The sequence below is a fragment of the Solea senegalensis genome, unplaced genomic scaffold (genome assembly GCF_019176455.1).
Source record: "Solea senegalensis isolate Sse05_10M unplaced genomic scaffold, IFAPA_SoseM_1 scf7180000017457, whole genome shotgun sequence".
Taxonomy (NCBI): Eukaryota; Metazoa; Chordata; class Actinopteri; order Pleuronectiformes; family Soleidae; genus Solea; species Solea senegalensis.
This window is the reverse complement of record NW_025322413.1, coordinates 635-20,212: the sequence shown is the minus strand read 5'-3', so window position 1 is coordinate 20,212 and position 19,578 is coordinate 635. Positions and strand designations below refer to the sequence as shown.

At 44.7% G+C, this 19,578-nt stretch overlaps 4 protein-coding genes across 4 annotated transcripts; all 4 read right to left on the bottom strand.

Moving 5' to 3' along the window:
* Nucleotides 1-324: 324 nt before the first annotated feature.
* LOC122764525 (odorant receptor 131-2-like) lies at nt 325-1,491 on the bottom strand. The gene has a single exon (XM_044018610.1). The coding sequence runs from the start codon at nt 1,269-1,271 to the stop codon at nt 354-356; it is 918 nt and encodes a 305-aa protein (XP_043874545.1). The 5' UTR covers nt 1,272-1,491; the 3' UTR covers nt 325-353.
* Nucleotides 1,492-4,846: 3,355 nt separating this feature from the next.
* On the bottom strand, nt 4,847-6,452 carry LOC122764523 (odorant receptor 131-2-like). Its single transcript, XM_044018609.1, has one exon. It carries the CDS (start codon nt 6,229-6,231, stop codon nt 5,314-5,316), a length of 918 nt encoding a protein of 305 aa, XP_043874544.1. The 5' UTR covers nt 6,232-6,452; the 3' UTR covers nt 4,847-5,313.
* Nucleotides 6,453-9,806: 3,354 nt separating this feature from the next.
* Nucleotides 9,807-11,250, bottom strand: LOC122764522 (odorant receptor 131-2-like). Its single transcript, XM_044018608.1, has one exon. It carries the CDS (start codon nt 11,189-11,191, stop codon nt 10,274-10,276), a length of 918 nt encoding a protein of 305 aa, XP_043874543.1. The 5' UTR covers nt 11,192-11,250; the 3' UTR covers nt 9,807-10,273.
* Nucleotides 11,251-14,378: 3,128 nt separating this feature from the next.
* LOC122764521 (odorant receptor 131-2-like) lies at nt 14,379-16,065 on the bottom strand. Its single transcript, XM_044018607.1, has one exon. It carries the CDS (start codon nt 15,842-15,844, stop codon nt 14,927-14,929), a length of 918 nt encoding a protein of 305 aa, XP_043874542.1. The 5' UTR covers nt 15,845-16,065; the 3' UTR covers nt 14,379-14,926.
* Between the last annotated feature and the right edge of the window lie 3,513 nt (nt 16,066-19,578).

Here is a 19,578-nt window from a genome sequence, read left to right as displayed (position 1 = left end):
TGGTCTTAATGTTCATACAATCGCAAGATATTCGTAACAGTGATAAATAAGAAGTGACCACAAACAATGACAATCGAGAGGTCCTGAAGCTGAGGTTGAAAAATGAAAAAATATTGTCCATAAATCTGGAAGGATTGGTTTTAATTGATTTAAAGTAAGTGTCAGTGTCTTTGGACACATATTTGAGCATTTATGTTGTTTTTGCCATATGACTTATAAATAGATGTTTCTATGAAGGCTAGACAATTCAAATGAATTTGTACAGCACATATTCATTCACAGCGGTAACTCGGCGTGTTTTACAAAAATAAAAAGAAGCAGACGTGTTATTTTATGTGTATTTCACAGGTCAGTCACGATTCATTTGACAATTGCTTCTTATACAAACCACAAAGAACAAAGCTTCTCAGATCAACAAAAAACCTTTCATCCCTGAGGCCGTAAATGAGAGGACTCAAACACCTCGGAGAAAGAATGAACACGATGTAGTTAAAGTACCTGACATTAACGTAGAGCACCACGTTAATCTGACGCACAGCAGCTTCAATGATAGGACACCACAGCAAGAAAAGACAGAGGAACAGCTGAAAGCCATGAAGAACCACAGTTCTGAGGCCTTTCCTTGTCGACTTCCTGTTCTGTCCTGATGCAGCCCTGGCCACCTTCATTATTTTGAAGTATGAGAACATGATAATGATAACCATGATCAAGAAGTAAAACTGACTTATTGCAGACCTAAGATGACCCTGCCAGGTATGGAGGATGAAATTCTCCACAGAGCACTCACCGCTCTGGGTGTAGAAGCTGTGGTTCACAGACGCAAAGAAGATGGAGAGAAAAATCACATCGGGCAGAGCGCTGATGGCATGAATGATGAGGATGCAGTGCAGAGCGCTGCGTGTGGAGCACAGCTCTCCGTGTCGCAGGGGCATGCAAATGGCCACAAAGCGCTCCAGCGTCATCACTGTCAGAGTCAGTGGAGTGATAAAAGTGTATAAGGACACAGTCACATACACAATAAGGCAGAAGGACATTTGTATAGTGAAATGAAAGTGAAATAAAAGAAGCAGAACATCACTCAGGATTAAAATCACACAATCAGACATGAGAGTCATTGCAAAGAAGATGTAGCGCATGGTTGTGTAGAAGAAATCCTTCATGAAAAAGACTGTGATCAGCAAAAAGTTGATGCAAAGGAAAAGTGATATGAAAACCTGAACTAGAATGACACTGTCATTGTTTACACGCACTGAAGAGTCATTGGCTGCCATTTACTGCAGTAATTTAGCTCTTAAAGATGATAGAATAATTCAGCTCAATAGATGTCAGTGTTAATCAACCGGTCAAAACTGATGATGAAAACATACACATCATTTTAGGGTCTCAAATACATAGAGACTCAGTTTACCAAGCTGTTCCTGAAAAGTGGTTCACAGTTACAATTTTCTGCCGAGCTCTGTGCTGCACAGTGAGCAACAACTGTGTGTGAAGACTTTATAACAGTAACTACAACACATCACAAGTTTACTCACCAATGTTGGCATCAATGAGAAACCTCACAGGTGATGGTAACTATAGTTACTGTCTCTGCATCACATTACGAAACATACAAGACATTTTAATGTTATTTTCAACAGCAGAGCTAATATATTGAAAACACAAACACAGCCCAACAGGACACAAGTCTCTCCCTGCACCAACCTCATCATGGTGCCAACATTCTACTCTTTAGACTAAATATTTTCCAACCACATAATGCTAAATAGTGAACACATTGTTACAACTATTTTACACGTCAGCTTGCTTGTGAATCGATTCTCTGAACCATATCTGTGACACAAACATAATATCCATGTCCTTGCATCCCAGACCTCACAGGACACTACACTTCCATCACCTGTTCGTAAAGGTTGTAGTTATAGTCCATCGATGGTTCTCCACTCACTTCCTGTTACGGAGGGGCCCCAACCACCAGGTCTACTGGCATTTGAAGCTCATGCCCAAACATCAGTGCTCCAGTGGTGCACTTGATTGACTCCTGAATGTTGGATATTCGCGCCCACCCTGTCAAATAGCGGCCCCACCTGGTACTGATGCAATGGAGTAATGTAACTTTTTTGTGGGTCAGTGCAGGCATCGTAGTGGTTGACGAACAGCTCCACGTCGTGGCAGCATCATGGCGAATCGAATCATCCCTCAGCTGGCGCAAGGGTCTTAGGTACCCAGAAAATTCCTGACACCACCAAACCGCAGACCAGCTTTAGTACGTAGGCTCTAGTCCACAGGCTCTGAGGAACCAGGAGCTGGAGAATATCACGTTGACCTCCTGGTGATTTCCAGTGGCGGTACAAAAGGCCATCTTGGGCTACAATAGAGGGCCACTGACAGTAAAACGCCTTGGTCTCCAGGTCCAGCACGAACACTGCTGCCCCCTCTGGTCATTGGCCAGCCCCTACCCAGGCGTGAACCGGGGTGAGAACAAGATCTTGCTGCTGGTCTAGCTGGAGCTGTTGGGGGTCAATGGTCCTGCAGTTTTCACCGTCAGAAGCAGCTACACCTTGCAATGCAGCCACCCTGCAACCTGGTACTGTACAGTATATAACGATTCTCCACCTGCTGGCAGAATCTACACTTTCCTATTTTCTGCTGCGCTGCCACCCACTTAGCAAGGGGGAGGGGTCGTTGGAAAAGGCATATGGGCAGAGAACTAGAATGGGGTGTGTGCAGTCCTCATCCTTAATGTCTGCAGCAGCTGTTTCAGCTGGTGTTGCTGCTCCCTGGGCAAGTCCTAACAACTCCTCTTGAAGAGGTATTTAACAGGGTCTCTTATCTCCAAGGGCAGCCGCTGGGGTATGGATGGTGATATGGGCCCACTCTGGGCAACTGCTGGTTTTGTTGCCACTGGGGACTCAAGCTGTGGTGGTCTTAGTGGATCTGCAGGCATTGTCATTGCTGACAGTCCTGGCTGCAGTGGTGCTGTCATCTCAGCTGATGTTCTGATGTGGTCTTCACTGGTAACTCTGATGCTCAGAGGGTCTTAAGGTTGCTGTACTAATGGAGGACCATGGTTTCAGTGCCTAGGTAGAGTGGGGCTTCGAATCCACTACGACCCCCCACTTGTCCAGGAAGTTGAGACCAAAGATGCAAGGGTTTCTGGATGTTGGCATGCCAGAATTGATGCTGTGTCTGATGGCTGGCCACCATCATTCAAAGTGATCTGATTCCTAATTCAGAGCCAGTTCACCGATAACAGTAGTGATGCACTACTTTATGGCATTTCACCCTTGGAGCAATCCTCTATTGGAGTAGGGCAGGATCCCTGGGCAGACCAGTGGTGGACCAGGTGTCTACCAAGGCTCAGCAGGGGGTCCCCTCAAGGGCACAGTCCAGATACAATCCATGGGCTCAACCCAGACATCCAACTTGCTGTGTCAAGTGGTTGGGGGTAGAAACAGCTCTGGTAGGCAAAAGCTCCCCTGCGCTGCCAACTTGGTCTAGTTTCACAGCTCCATTGATGGCTGGCTCCATCGGTGGTGGAGAAGGGTAGTTGCAGGTAATGTGGCTAGGGACCCAACACCTTTATCATCCTTTAGCAGGCCTCCTTCAGTGCTGCTGTCGTGGAGAGGGGGTGGCCTGATGCACAGCTTCCTCCTCAACACTGTCCTCACTGGAAGCTGGAATGTCTCATTTTTAGTCAGGCTTCCTTCTTACGAACAATAGGTGATCAGTTGATGGTGTCGAAAGAAACCCCTCTGACACAGGACTCATATTGAACAAAAGGGATTTTATTTGGTTACAAGGCAGGCATCAGACCAAGCTCTGCAGCAGCTCGGGAGAATGTGTTCCTGCCGAATCTCCGAACAATTCTGCCTGCAAAAGAGCAGGTCCATACTTTTAAAGGTTTCTCTAACATCCCTATCTTAAACCCCACATTTGACGGTTGTGTCAGCCTATTCTACACATTCTCATGATCGTACATCTAGGGTGCACAGGTTCTGACATTGGTGCCATTTGGTCAACGCAGGAAGCATCTGTGCTTCTTTGACAAGCATTGTTCAGGACTGTCATACAGACTTCTGTTGTAACCAGATTGTAGGTGATGCAAAGTCAACCCTCTCATGAGGAAGTTCCTGTTTACTTCTCAATGCACATCTTTAACACAGTCTATACAAATCAGCTACTTCAGATACTTCAGCGGCACAGCTCACATGACTATGGAAACAGCCGGAGACATTATTGTATTCCAGCCCTGCAGTCTAGTGATAATTTATTGCTCTTACAATATTCTTATACACTACAAACAAACTTTCCTGTTAAATAGTGAAACGTATATTGTTTACAATAACATGATTATGTCATAAAGTGATACTGATCTGATCCAGAGCACACTAATGAACTGCAATGTGTACTTTAAACATGCCATATGACAAAGTCATGACAACACGCAATAAGCACATGCTCTCAAAGATAACAAAGAGCTAGAACAAGACTAAAAAAAATATACAACAAACCAGAAAGTAGAGACTGTATGTCAGTCAGTCAGTCAGTCATCATCTACCGCTTTATCCTCCACCAGAGGGTCACAGGGGGTGCTGTGCCAATCTCAGCTACGTCGGCGATAAGTGGGGTAAACCCTGGACAGTTCGAGACTGTAAGTTTCAAGGTGATTCAGGGCAGAAAGTGGTTGGAGTTAAAGTGCATATTGCATATTTTGAGGTAAATTGCACATTATCTTTTTGTATCTAGAAGAAAGAGTATATGCCATGCAGGTGTGATACCAGTAAAGCAGAGAAGCTGTGACAGTTCTCTGAGGGTATTTTACCTTCATGTGAGAGGTCATGCTAACTCAATGAGTAATGGAGTCATTTTATTTAATAATACACACGTACATCCAAAACCTGGCTTATTACAGCATTCATCATCAAAACAGGCATAACTTTTACCAATATATATCAGAAGTTGGTCTTAATGTTCATACAATCGCAAGATATTCGTAACAGTGATAAATAAGAAGTGACCACAAACAATGACAATCGAGAGGTCCTGAAGCTGAGGTTGAAAAATGAAAAAATATTGTCCATAAATCTGGAAGGATTGGTTTTCATTGATTTAAAGTAAGTGTCAGTGTCTTTGGACACATATTTGAGCATTTATGTTGTTTTTGCCATATGACTTATAAATAGATGTTTCTATGAAGGCTAGACAATTCAAATGAATTTGTACAGCACATATTCATTCACAGCGGTAACTCGGGGTGTTTTACAAAAATAAAAAGAAGCAGACGTGTTATTTTATGTGTATTTCACAGGTCAGTCACGATTCATTTGACAATTGCTTCTTATACAAACCACAAAGAACAAAGCTTCTCAGATCAACAAAAAACCTTTCATCCCTGAGGCCGTAAATGAGAGGACTCAAACACCTCGGAGAAAGAATGAACACGATGTAGTTAAAGTACCTGACATTAACGTAGAGCACCACGTTAATCTGACGCACAGCAGCTTCAATGATAGGACACCACAGCAAGAAAAGACAGAGGAACAGCTGAAAGCCATGAAGAACCACAGTTCTGAGGCCTTTCCTTGTCGACTTCCTGTTCTGTCCTGATGCAGCCCTGGCCACCTTCATTATTTTGAAGTATGAGAACATGATAATGATAACCATGATCAAGAAGTAAAACTGACTTATTGCAGACCTAAGATGACCCTGCCAGGTATGGAGGATGAAATTCTCCACAGAGCACTCACCGCTCTGGGTGTAGAAGCTGTGGTTCACAGACGCAAAGAAGATGGAGAGAAAAATCACATCGGGCAGAGCGCTGATGGCATGAATGATGAGGATGCAGTGCAGAGCGCTGCGTGTGGAGCACAGCTCTCCGTGTCGCAGGGGCATGCAAATGGCCACAAAGCGCTCCAGCGTCATCACTGTCAGAGTCAGTGGAGTGATAAAAGTGTATAAGGACACAGTCACATACACAATAAGGCAGAAGGACATTTGTATAGTGAAATGAAAGTGAAATAAAAGAAGCAGAACATCACTCAGGATTAAAATCACACAATCAGACATGAGAGTCATTGCAAAGAAGATGTAGCGCATGGTTGTGTAGAAGAAATCCTTCATGAAAAAGACTGTGATCAGCAAAAAGTTGATGCAAAGGAAAAGTGATATGAAAACCTGAACTAGAATGACACTGTCATTGTTTACACGCACTGAAGAGTCATTGGCTGCCATTTACTGCAGTAATTTAGCTCTTAAAGATGATAGAATAATTCAGCTCAATAGATGTCAGTGTTAATCAACCGGTCAAAACTGATGATGAAAACATACACATCATTTTAGGGTCTCAAATACATAGAGACTCAGTTTACCAAGCTGTTCCTGAAAAGTGGTTCACAGTTACAATTTTCTGCCGAGCTCTGTGCTGCACAGTGAGCAACAACTGTGTGTGAAGACTTTATAACAGTAACTACAACACATCACAAGTTTACTCACCAATGTTGTCATCAATGAGAAACCTCACAGGTGATGGTAACTATAGTTACTGTCTCTGCATCACATTACGAAACATACAAGACATTTTAATGTTATTTTCAACAGCAGAGCTAATATATTGAAAACACAAACACAGCCCAACAGGACACAAGTCTCTCCCTGCACCAACCTCATCATGGTGCCAACATTCTACTCTTTAGACTAAATATTTTCCAACCACATAATGCTAAATAGTGAACACATTGTTACAACTATTTTACACGTCAGCTTGCTTGTGAATCGATTCTCTGAACCATATCTGTGACACAAACATAATATCCATGTCCTTGCATCCCAGACCTCACAGGACACTACACTTCCATCACCTGTTCGTAAAGGTTGTAGTTATAGTCCATCGATGGTTCTCCACTCACTTCCTGTTACGGAGGGGCCCCAACCACCAGGTCTACTGGCATTTGAAGCTCATGCCCAAACATCAGTGCTCCAGTGGTGCACTTGATTGACTCCTGAATGTTGGATATTCGCGCCCACCCTGTCAAATAGCGGCCCCACCTGGTACTGATGCAATGGAGTAATGTAACTTTTTTGTGGGTCAGTGCAGGCATCGTAGTGGTTGACGAACAGCTCCACGTCGTGGCAGCATCATGGCGAATCGAATCATCCCTCAGCTGGCGCAAGGGTCTTAGGTACCCAGAAAATTCCTGACACCACCAAACCGCAGACCAGCTTTAGTACGTAGGCTCTAGTCCACAGGCTCTGAGGAACCAGGAGCTGGAGAATATCACGTTGACCTCCTGGTGATTTCCAGTGGCGGTACAAAAGGCCATCTTGGGCTACAATAGAGGGCCACTGACAGTAAAACGCCTTGGTCTCCAGGTCCAGCACGAACACTGCTGCCCCCTCTGGTCATTGGCCAGCCCCTACCCAGGCGTGAACCGGGGTGAGAACAAGATCTTGCTGCTGGTCTAGCTGGAGCTGTTGGGGGTCAATGGTCCTGCAGTTTTCACCGTCAGAAGCAGCTACACCTTGCAATGCAGCCACCCTGCAACCTGGTACTGTACAGTATATAACGATTCTCCACCTGCTGGCAGAATCTACACTTTCCTATTTTCTGCTGCGCTGCCACCCACTTAGCAAGGGGGAGGGGTCGTTGGAAAAGGCATATGGGCAGAGAACTAGAATGGGGTGTGTGCAGTCCTCATCCTTAATGTCTGCAGCAGCTGTTTCAGCTGGTGTTGCTGCTCCCTGGGCAAGTCCTAACAACTCCTCTTGAAGAGGTATTTAACAGGGTCTCTTATCTCCAAGGGCAGCCGCTGGGGTATGGATGGTGATATGGGCCCCCTCTGGGCAACTGCTGGTTTTGTTGCCACTGGGGACTCAAGCTGTGGTGGTCTTAGTGGATCTGCAGGCATTGTCATTGCTGACAGTCCTGGCTGCAGTGGTGCTGTCATCTCAGCTGATGTTCTGATGTGGTCTTCACTGGTAACTCTGATGCTCAGAGGGTCTTAAGGTTGCTGTACTAATGGAGGACCATGGTTTCAGTGCCTAGGTAGAGTGGGGCTTCGAATCCACTACGACCCCCCACTTGTCCAGGAAGTTGAGACCAAAGATGCAAGGGTTTCTGGATGTTGGCATGCCAGAATTGATGCTGTGTCTGATGGCTGGCCACCATCATTCAAAGTGATCTGATTCCTAATTCAGAGCCAGTTCACCGATAACAGTAGTGATGCACTACTTTATGGCATTTCACCCTTGGAGCAATCCTCTATTGGAGTAGGGCAGGATCCCTGGGCAGACCAGTGGTGGACCAGGTGTCTACCAAGGCTCAGCAGGGGGTCCCCTCAAGGGCACAGTCCAGATACAATCCATGGGCTCAACCCAGACATCCAACTTGCTGTGTCAAGTGGTTGGGGGTAGAAACAGCTCTGGTAGGCAAAAGCTCCCCTGCGCTGCCAACTTGGTCTAGTTTCACAACTCCATTGATGGCTGGCTCCATCGGTGGTGGAGAAGGGTAGTTGCAGGTAATGTGGCTAGGGACCCAACACCTTTATCATCCTTTAGCAGGCCTCCTTCAGTGCTGCTGTCGTGGAGAGGGGGTGGCCTGATGCACAGCTTCCTCCTCAACACTGTCCTCACTGGAAGCTGGAATGTCTCATTTTTAGTCAGGCTTCCTTCTTACGAACAATAGGTGATCAGTTGATGGTGTCGAAAGAAACCCCTCTGACACAGGACTCATATTGAACAAAAGGGATTTTATTTGGTTACAAGGCAGGCATCAGACCAAGCTCTGCAGCAGCTCGGGAGAATGTGTTCCTGCCGAATCTCCGAACAATTCTGCCTGCAAAAGAGCAGGTCCATACTTTTAAAGGTTTCTCTAACATCCCTATCTTAAACCCCACATTTGACGGTTGTGTCAGCCTATTCTACACATTCTCATGATCGTACATCTAGGGTGCACAGGTTCTGACATTGGTGCCATTTGGTCAACGCAGGAAGCATCTGTGCTTCTTTGACAAGCATTGTTCAGGACTGTCATACAGACTTCTGTTGTAACCAGATTGTAGGTGATGCAAAGTCAACCCTCTCATGAGGAAGTTCCTGTTTACTTCTCAATGCACATCTTTAACACAGTCTATACAAATCAGCTACTTCAGATACTTCAGCGGCACAGCTCACATGACTATGGAAACAGCCGGAGACATTATTGTATTCCAGACCTGCAGTCTAGTGATAATTTATTGCTCTTACAATATTCTTATACACTACAAACAAACTTTCCTGTTAAATAGTGAAATGTATATTGTTTACAATAACATGATTATGTCATAAAGTGATACTGATCTGATCCAGAGCACACTAATGAACTGCAATGTGTACTTTAAACATGCCATATGACAAAGTCATGACAACACGCAATAAGCACATGCTCTCAAAGATAACAAAGAGCTAGAACAAGACTAAAAAAAATATACAACAAACCAGAAAGTAGAGACTGTATGTCAGTCAGTCAGTCAGTCATCATCTACCGCTTTATCCTCCACCAGAGGGTCACAGGGGGTGCTGTGCCAATCTCAGCTACGTCGGCGATAAGTGGGGTAAACCCTGGACAGTTCGAGACTGTAAGTTTCAAGGTGATTCAGGGCAGAAAGTGGTTGGAGTTAAAGTGCATATTGCATATTTTGAGGTAAATTGCACATTATCTTTTTGTATCTAGAAGAAAGAGTATATGCCATGCAGGTGTGATACCAGTAAAGCAGAGAAGCTGTGACAGTTCTCTGAGGGTATTTTACCTTCATGTGAGAGGTCATGCTAACTCAATGAGTAATGGAGTCATTTTATTTAATAATACACACGTACATCCAAAACCTGGCTTATTACAGCATTCATCATCAAAACAGGCATAACTTTTACCAATATATATCAGAAGTTGGTCTTAATGTTCATACAATCGCAAGATATTCGTAACAGTGATAAATAAGAAGTGACCACAAACAATGACAATCGAGAGGTCCTGAAGCTGAGGTTGAAAAATGAACAAATATTGTCCATAAATCTGGAAGGATTGGTTTTCATTGATTTAAAGTAAGTGTCAGTGTCTTTGGACACATATTTGAGCATTTATGTTGTTTTTGCCATATGACTTATAAATAGATGTTTCTATGAAGGCTAGACAATTCAAATGAATTTGTACAGCACATATTCATTCACAGCGGTAACTCGGCGTGTTTTACAAAAATAAAAAGAAGCAGACGTGTTATTTTATGTGTATTTCACAGGTCAGTCACGATTCATTTGACAATTGCTTCTTATACAAACCACAAAGAACAAAGCTTCTCAGATCAACAAAAAACCTTTCATCCCTGAGGCCGTAAATGAGAGGACTCAAAAACCTCGGAGAAAGAATGAACACGATGTAGTTAAAGTACCTGACATTAACGTAGAGCACCAGGTTAATCTGACGCACAGCAGCTTCAATGATAGGACACCACAGCAAGAAAAGACAGAGGAACAGCTGAAAGCCATGAAGAACCACAGTTCTGAGGCCTTTCCTTGTCGACTTCCTGTTCTGTCCTGATGCAGCCCTGGCCACCTTCATTATTTTGAAGTATGAGAACATGATAATGATAACCATGATCAAGAAGTAAAACTGACTTATTGCAGACCTAAGATGACCCTGCCAGGTATGGAGGATGAAATTCTCCACAGAGCACTCACCGCTCTGGGTGTAGAAGCTGTGGTTCACAGACGCAAAGAAGATGGAGAGAAAAATCACATCGGGCAGAGCGCTGATGGCATGAATGATGAGGATGCAGTGCAGAGCGCTGCGTGTGGAGCACAGCTCTCCGTGTCGCAGGGGCATGCAAATGGCCACAAAGCGCTCCAGCGTCATCACTGTCAGAGTCAGTGGAGTGATAAAAGTGTATAAGGACACAGTCACATACACAATAAGGCAGAAGGACATTTGTATAGTGAAATGAAAGTGAAATAAAAGAAGCAGAACATCACTCAGGATTAAAATCACACAATCAGACATGAGAGTCATTGCAAAGAAGATGTAGCGCATGGTTGTGTAGAAGAAATCCTTCATGAAAAAGACTGTGATCAGCAAAAAGTTGATGCAAAGGAAAAGTGATATGAAAACCTGAACTAGAATGACACTGTCATTGTTTACACGCACTGAAGAGTCATTGGCTGCCATTTACTGCAGTAATTTAGCTCTTAAAGATGATAGAATAATTCAGCTCAATAGATGTCAGTGTTAATAAACCGGTCAAAACTACCAGCAGAGCTAATATATTGAAAACACAAACACAGCCCAACAGGACACAAGTCTCTCCCTGCACCCACCTCATCATGGTGCCAACATTCTACTCTTTAGACTAAATATTTTCCAACCACATAATGCTAAATAGTGAACACATTGTTACAACTATTTTACACGTCCGCTTGCTTGTGAATCGATTCTCTGAACCATATCTGTGACACAAACATAATATCCATGTCCTTGCATCCCAGACCTCACAGGACACTACACTTCCATCACCTGTTCGTAAAGGTTGTAGTTATAGTCCATCGATGGTTCTCCACTCACTTCCTGTTACGGAGGGGCCCCAACCACCAGGTCTACTGGCATTTGAAGCTCATGCCCAAACATCAGTGCTCCAGTGGTGCACTTGATTGACTCCTGAATGTTGGACATTCGCGCCCACCCTGTCAAATAGCGGCCCCACCTGGTACTGATGCAATGGAGTAATGTAACTTTTTTGTGGGTCAGTGCAGGCATCGTAGTGGTTGACGAACAGCTCCACGTCGTGGCAGCATCATGGCGAATCGAATCATCCCTCAGCTGGCGCAAGGGTCTTAGGTACCCAGAAAATTCCTGACACCACCAAACCGCAGACCAGCTTTAGTACGTAGGCTCTAGTCCACAGGCTCTGAGGAACCAGGAGCTGGAGAATATCACGTTGACCTCCTGGTGATTTCCAGTGGCGGTACAAAAGGCCATCTTGGGCTACAATAGAGGGCCACTGACAGTAAAACGCCTTGGTCTCCAGGTCCAGCACGAACACTGCTGCCCCCTCTGGTCATTGGCCAGCCCCTACCCAGGCGTGAACCGGGGTGAGAACAAGATCTTGCTGCTGGTCTAGCTGGAGCTGTTGGGGGTCAATGGTCCTGCAGTTTTCACCGTCAGAAGCAGCTACACCTTGCAATGCAGCCACCCTGCAACCTGGTACTGTACAGTATATAACGATTCTCCACCTGCTGGCAGAATCTACACTTTCCTATTTTCTGCTGCGCTGCCACCCACTTAGCAAGGGGGAGGGGTCGTTGGAAAAGGCATATGGGCAGAGAACTAGAATGGGGTGTGTGCAGTCCTCATCCTTAATGTCTGCAGCAGCTGTTTCAGCTGGTGTTGCTGCTCCCTGGGCAAGTCCTAACAACTCCTCTTGAAGAGGTATTTAACAGGGTCTCTTATCTCCAAGGGCAGCCGCTGGGGTATGGATGGTGATATGGGCCCACTCTGGGCAACTGCTGGTTTTGTTGCCACTGGGGACTCAAGCTGTGGTGGTCTTAGTGGATCTGCAGGCATTGTCATTGCTGACAGTCCTGGCTGCAGTGGTGCTGTCATCTCAGCTGATGTTCTGATGTGGTCTTCACTGGTAACTCTGATGCTCAGAGGGTCTTAAGGTTGCTGTACTAATGGAGGACCATGGTTTCAGTGCCTAGGTAGAGTGGGGCTTCGAATCCACTACGACCCCCCACTTGTCCAGGAAGTTGAGACCAAAGATGCAAGGGTTTCTGGATGTTGGCATGCCAGAATTGATGCTGTGTCTGATGGCTGGCCACCATCATTCAAAGTGATCTGATTCCTAATTCAGAGCCAGTTCACCGATAACAGTAGTGATGCACTACTTTATGGCATTTCACCCTTGGAGCAATCCTCTATTGGAGTAGGGCAGGATCCCTGGGCAGACCAGTGGTGGACCAGGTGTCTACCAAGGCTCAGCAGGGGGTCCCCTCAAGGGCACAGTCCAGATACAATCCATGGGCTCAACCCAGACATCCAACTTGCTGTGTCAAGTGGTTGGGGGTAGAAACAGCTCTGGTAGGCAAAAGCTCCCCTGCGCTGCCAACTTGGTCTAGTTTCACAACTCCATTGATGGCTGGCTCCATCGGTGGTGGAGAAGGGTAGTTGCAGGTAATGTGGCTAGGGACCCAACACCTTTATCATCCTTTAGCAGGCCTCCTTCAGTGCTGCTGTCGTGGAGAGGGGGTGGCCTGATGCACAGCTTCCTCCTCAACACTGTCCTCACTGGAAGCTGGAATGTCTCATTTTTAGTCAGGCTTCCTTCTTACGAACAATAGGTGATCAGTTGATGGTGTCGAAAGAAACCCCTCTGACACAGGACTCATATTGAACAAAAGGGATTTTATTTGGTTACAAGGCAGGCATCAGACCAAGCTCTGCAGCAGCTCGGGAGAATGTGTTCCTGCCGAATCTCCGAACAATTCTGCCTGCAAAAGAGCAGGTCCATACTTTTAAAGGTTTCTCTAACATCCCTATCTTAAACCCCACATTTGACGGTTGTGTCAGCCTATTCTACACATTCTCATGATCGTACATCTAGGGTGCACAGGTTCTGACATTGGTGCCATTTGGTCAACGCAGGAAGCATCTGTGCTTCTTTGACAAGCATTGTTCAGGACTGTCATACAGACTTCTGTTGTAACCAGATTGTAGGTGATGCAAAGTCAACCCTCTCATGAGGAAGTTCCTGTTTACTTCTCAATGCACATCTTTAACACAGTCTATACAAATCAGCTACTTCAGATACTTCAGCGGCACAGCTCACATGACTATGGAAACAGCCGGAGACATTATTGTATTCCAGACCTGCAGTCTAGTGATAATTTATTGCTCTTACAATATTCTTATACACTACAAACAAACTTTCCTGTTAAATAGTGAAATGTATATTGTTTACAATAACATGATTATGTCATAAAGTGATACTGATCTGATCCAGAGCACACTAATGAACTGCAATGTGTACTTTAAACATGCCATATGACAAAGTCATGACAACACGCAATAAGCACATGCTCTCAAAGATAACAAAGAGCTAGAACAAGACTAAAAAAAATATACAACAAACCAGAAAGTAGAGACTGTATGTCAGTCAGTCAGTCAGTCATCATCTACCGCTTTATCCTCCACCAGAGGGTCACAGGGGGTGCTGTGCCAATCTCAGCTACGTCGGCGATAAGTGGGGTAAACCCTGGACAGTTCGAGACTGTAAGTTTCAAGGTGATTCAGGGCAGAAAGTGGTTGGAGTTAAAGTGCATATTGCATATTTTGAGGTAAATTGCACATTATCTTTTTGTATCTAGAAGAAAGAGTATATGCCATGCAGGTGTGATACCAGTAAAGCAGAGAAGCTGTGACAGTTCTCTGAGGGTATTTTACCTTCATGTGAGAGGTCATTTTATTTAATAATACACACGTACATCCAAAACCTGGCTTATTACAGCATTCATCATCAAAACAGGCATAACTTTTACCAATATATATCAGAAGTTGGTCTTAATGTTCATACAATCGCAAGATATTCGTAACAGTGATAAATAAGAAGTGACCACAAACAATGACAATCGAGAGGTCCTGAAGCTGAGGTTGAAAAATGAAAAAATATTGTCCATAAATCTGGAAGGATTGGTTTTCATTGATTTAAAGTAAGTGTCAGTGTCTTTGGACACATATTTGAGCATTTATGTTGTTTTTGCCATATGACTTATAAATAGATGTTTCTATGAAGGCTAGACAATTCAAATGAATTTGTACAGCACATATTCATTCACAGCGGTAACTCGGCGTGTTTTACAAAAATAAAAAGAAGCAGACGTGTTATTTTATGTGTATTTCACAGGTCAGTCACGATTCATTTGACAATTGCTTCTTATACAAACCACAAAGAACAAAGCTTCTCAGATCAACAAAAAACCTTTCATCCCTGAGGCCGTAAATGAGAGGACTCAAACACCTCGGAGAAAGAATGAACACGATGTAGTTAAAGTACCTGACATTAACGTAGAGCACCACGTTAATCTGACGCACAGCAGCTTCAATGATAGGACACCACAGCAAGAAAAGACAGAGGAACAGCTGAAAGCCATGAAGAACCACAGTTCTGAGGCCTTTCCTTGTCGACTTCCTGTTCTGTCCTGATGCAGCCCTGGCCACCTTCATTATTTTGAAGTATGAGAACATGATAATGATAACCATGATCAAGAAGTAAAACTGACTTATTGCAGACCTAAGATGACCCTGCCAGGTATGGAGGATGAAATTCTCCACAGAGCACTCACCGCTCTGGGTGTAGAAGCTGTGGTTCACAGACGCAAAGAAGATGGAGAGAAAAATCACATCGGGCAGAGCGCTGATGGCATGAATGATGAGGATGCAGTGCAGAGCGCTGCGTGTGGAGCACAGCTCTCCGTGTCGCAGGGGCATGCAAATGGCCACAAAGCGCTCCAGCGTCATCACTGTCAGAGTCAGTGGAGGGATAAAAGTGTATAAGGACACAGTCACATACACAATAAGGCAGAAGGACATTTGTATAGTGAAATGAAAGTGAAATAAAAGAAGCAGAACATCACTCAGGATTAAAATCACACAATCAGACATGAGAGTCATTGCAAAGAAGATGTAGCGCATGGTTGTGTAGAAGAAATCCTTCATGAAAAAGACTGTGATCAGCAAAAAGTTGATGCAAAGGAAAAGTGATATGAAAACCTGAACTAGAATGACACTGTCATTGTTTACACGCACTGAAGAGTCATTGGCTGCCATTTACTGCAGTAATTTAGCTCTTAAAGATGATAGAATAATTCAGCTCAATAGATGTCAGTGTTAATCAACCGGTCAAAACTGATGATGAAAACATACACATCATTTTAGGGTCTCAAATACATAGAGACTCAGTTTACCAAGCTGTTCCTGAAAAGTGGTTCACAGTTACAATTTTCTGCCGAGCTCTGTGCTGCACAGTGAGCAACAACTGTGTGTGAAGACTTTATAACAGTAACTACAACACATCACAAGTTTACTCACCAATGTTGTCATCAATGAGAAACCTCACAGGTGATGGTAACTATAGTTACTGTCTCTGCATCACATTACGAAACATACAAGACATTTTAATGTTATTTTCAACAGCAGAGCTAATATATTGAAAACACAAACACAGCCCAACAGGACACAAGTCTCTCCCTGCACCAACCTCATCATGGTGCCAACATTCTACTCTTTAGACTAAATATTTTCCAACCACATAATGCTAAATAGTGAACACATTGTTACAACTATTTTACACGTCAGCTTGCTTGTGAATCGATTCTCTGAACCATATCTGTGACACAAACATAATATCCATGTCCTTGCATCCCAGACCTCACAGGACACTACACTTCCATCACCTGTTCGTAAAGGTTGTAGTTATAGTCCATCGATGGTTCTCCACTCACTTCCTGTTACGGAGGGGCCCCAACCACCAGGTCTACTGGCATTTGAAGCTCATGCCCAAACATCAGTGCTCCAGTGGTGCACTTGATTGACTCCTGAATGTTGGATATTCGCGCCCACCCTGTCAAATAGCGGCCCCACCTGGTACTGATGCAATGGAGTAATGTAACTTTTTTGTGGGTCAGTGCAGGCATCGTAGTGGTTGACGAACAGCTCCACGTCGTGGCAGCATCATGGCGAATCGAATCATCCCTCAGCTGGCGCAAGGGTCTTAGGTACCCAGAAAATTCCTGACACCACCAAACCGCAGACCAGCTTTAGTACGTAGGCTCTAGTCCACAGGCTCTGAGGAACCAGGAGCTGGAGAATATCACGTTGACCTCCTGGTGATTTCCAGTGGCGGTACAAAAGGCCATCTTGGGCTACAATAGAGGGCCACTGACAGTAAAACGCCTTGGTCTCCAGGTCCAGCACGAACACTGCTGCCCCCTCTGGTCATTGGCCAGCCCCTACCCAGGCGTGAACCGGGGTGAGAACAAGATCTTGCTGCTGGTCTAGCTGGAGCTGTTGGGGGTCAATGGTCCTGCAGTTTTCACCGTCAGAAGCAGCTACACCTTGCAATGCAGCCACCCTGCAACCTGGTACTGTACAGTATATAACGATTCTCCACCTGCTGGCAGAATCTACACTTTCCTATTTTCTGCTGCGCTGCCACCCACTTAGCAAGGGGGAGGGGTCGTTGGAAAAGGCATATGGGCAGAGAACTAGAATGGGGTGTGTGCAGTCCTCATCCTTAATGTCTGCAGCAGCTGTTTCAGCTGGTGTTGCTGCTCCCTGGGCAAGTCCTAACAACTCCTCTTGAAGAGGTATTTAACAGGGTCTCTTATCTCCAAGGGCAGCCGCTGGGGTATGGATGGTGATATGGGCCCACTCTGGGCAACTGCTGGTTTTGTTGCCACTGGGGACTCAAGCTGTGGTGGTCTTAGTGGATCTGCAGGCATTGTCATTGCTGACAGTCCTGGCTGCAGTGGTGCTGTCATCTCAGCTGATGTTCTGATGTGGTCTTCACTGGTAACTCTGATGCTCAGAGGGTCTTAAGGTTGCTGTACTAATGGAGGACCATGGTTTCAGTGCCTAGGTAGAGTGGGGCTTCGAATCCACTACGACCCCCCACTTGTCCAGGAAGTTGAGACCAAAGATGCAAGGGTTTCTGGATGTTGGCATGCCAGAATTGATGCTGTGTCTGATGGCTGGCCACCATCATTCAAAGTGATCTGATTCCTAATTCAGAGCCAGTTCACCGATAACAGTAGTGATGCACTACTTTATGGCATTTCACCCTTGGAGCAATCCTCTATTGGAGTAGGGCAGGATCCCTGGGCAGACCAGTGGTGGACCAGGTGTCTACCAAGGCTCAGCAGGGGGTCCCCTCAAGGGCACAGTCCAGATACAATCCATGGGCTCAACCCAGACATCCAACTTGCTGTGTCAAGTGGTTGGGGGTAGAAACAGCTCTGGTAGGCAAAAGCTCCCCTGCGCTGCCAACTTGGTCTAGTTTCACAGCTCCATTGATGGCTGGCTCCATCGGTGGTGGAGAAGGGTAGTTGCAGGTAATGTGGCTAGGGACCCAACACCTTTATCATCCTTTAGCAGGCCTCCTTCAGTGCTGCTGTCGTGGAGAGGGGGTGGCCTGATGCACAGCTTCCTCCTCAACACTGTCCTCACTGGAAGCTGGAATGTCTCATTTTTAGTCAGGCTTCCTTCTTACGAACAATAGGTGATCAGTTGATGGTGTCGAAAGAAACCCCTCTGACACAGGACTCATATTGAACAAAAGGGATTTTATTTGGTTACAAGGCAGGCATCAGACCAAGCTCTGCAGCAGCTCGGGAGAATGTGTTCCTGCCGAATCTCCGAACAATTCTGCCTGCAAAAGAGCAGGTCCATACTTTTAAAGGTTTCTCTAACATCCCTATCTTAAACCCCACATTTGACGGTTGTGTCAGCCTATTCTACACATTCTCATGATCGTACATCTAGGGTGCACAGGTTCTGACATTGGTGCCATTTGGTCAACGCAGGAAGCATCTGTGCTTCTTTGACAAGCATTGTTCAGGACTGTCATACAGACTTCTGTTGTAACCAGATTGTAGGTGATGCAAAGTCAACCCTCTCATGAGGAAGTTCCTGTTTACTTCTCAATGCACATCTTTAACACAGTCTATACAAATCAGCTACTTCAGATACTTCAGCGGCACAGCTCACATGACTATGGAAACAGCCGGAGACATTATTGTATTCCAGACCTGCAGTCTAGTGATAATTTATTGCTCTTACAATATTCTTATACACTACAAACAAACTTTCCTGTTAAATAGTGAAACGTATATTGTTTACAATAACATGATTATGTCATAAAGTGATACTGATCTGATCCAGAGCACACTAATGAACTGCAATGTGCACTTTAAACATGCCATATGACAAAGTCATGACAACACGCAATAAGCACATGCTCTCAAAGATAACAAAGAGCTAGAACAAGACTAAAAAAAATATACAACAAACCAGAAAGTAGAGACTGTATGTCAGTCAGTCAGTCAGTCATCATCTACCGCTTTATCCTCCACCAGAGGGTCACAGGGGGTGCTGTGCCAATCTCAGCTACGGCGGCGATAAGTGGGGTAAACCCTGGACAGTTCGAGACTGTAAGTTTCAAGGTGATTCAGGGCAGAAAGTGGTTGAGTTAAAGTGCATATTGTATATTTTGAGGTAAATTCAGAACATTATCTTTTGTATCTAGAAGATATATATGCCATGCAGGTGTGTGATATAATTGTGCAAAGCAGAGAAGTTGTGACAGTTCTCTGAGGGTATTTACCCTTCATGTGAGAGGTCATTTTTATTTAATAATACACACGTACATCCAAAACCTGGCTTATTACAGCATTCATCATCAAAACAGGCATAACTTTTACCAATATATATCAGAAGTTGGTCTTAATGTTCATACAATCGCAAGATATTCGTAACAGTGATAAATAAGAAGTGACAACAAACAA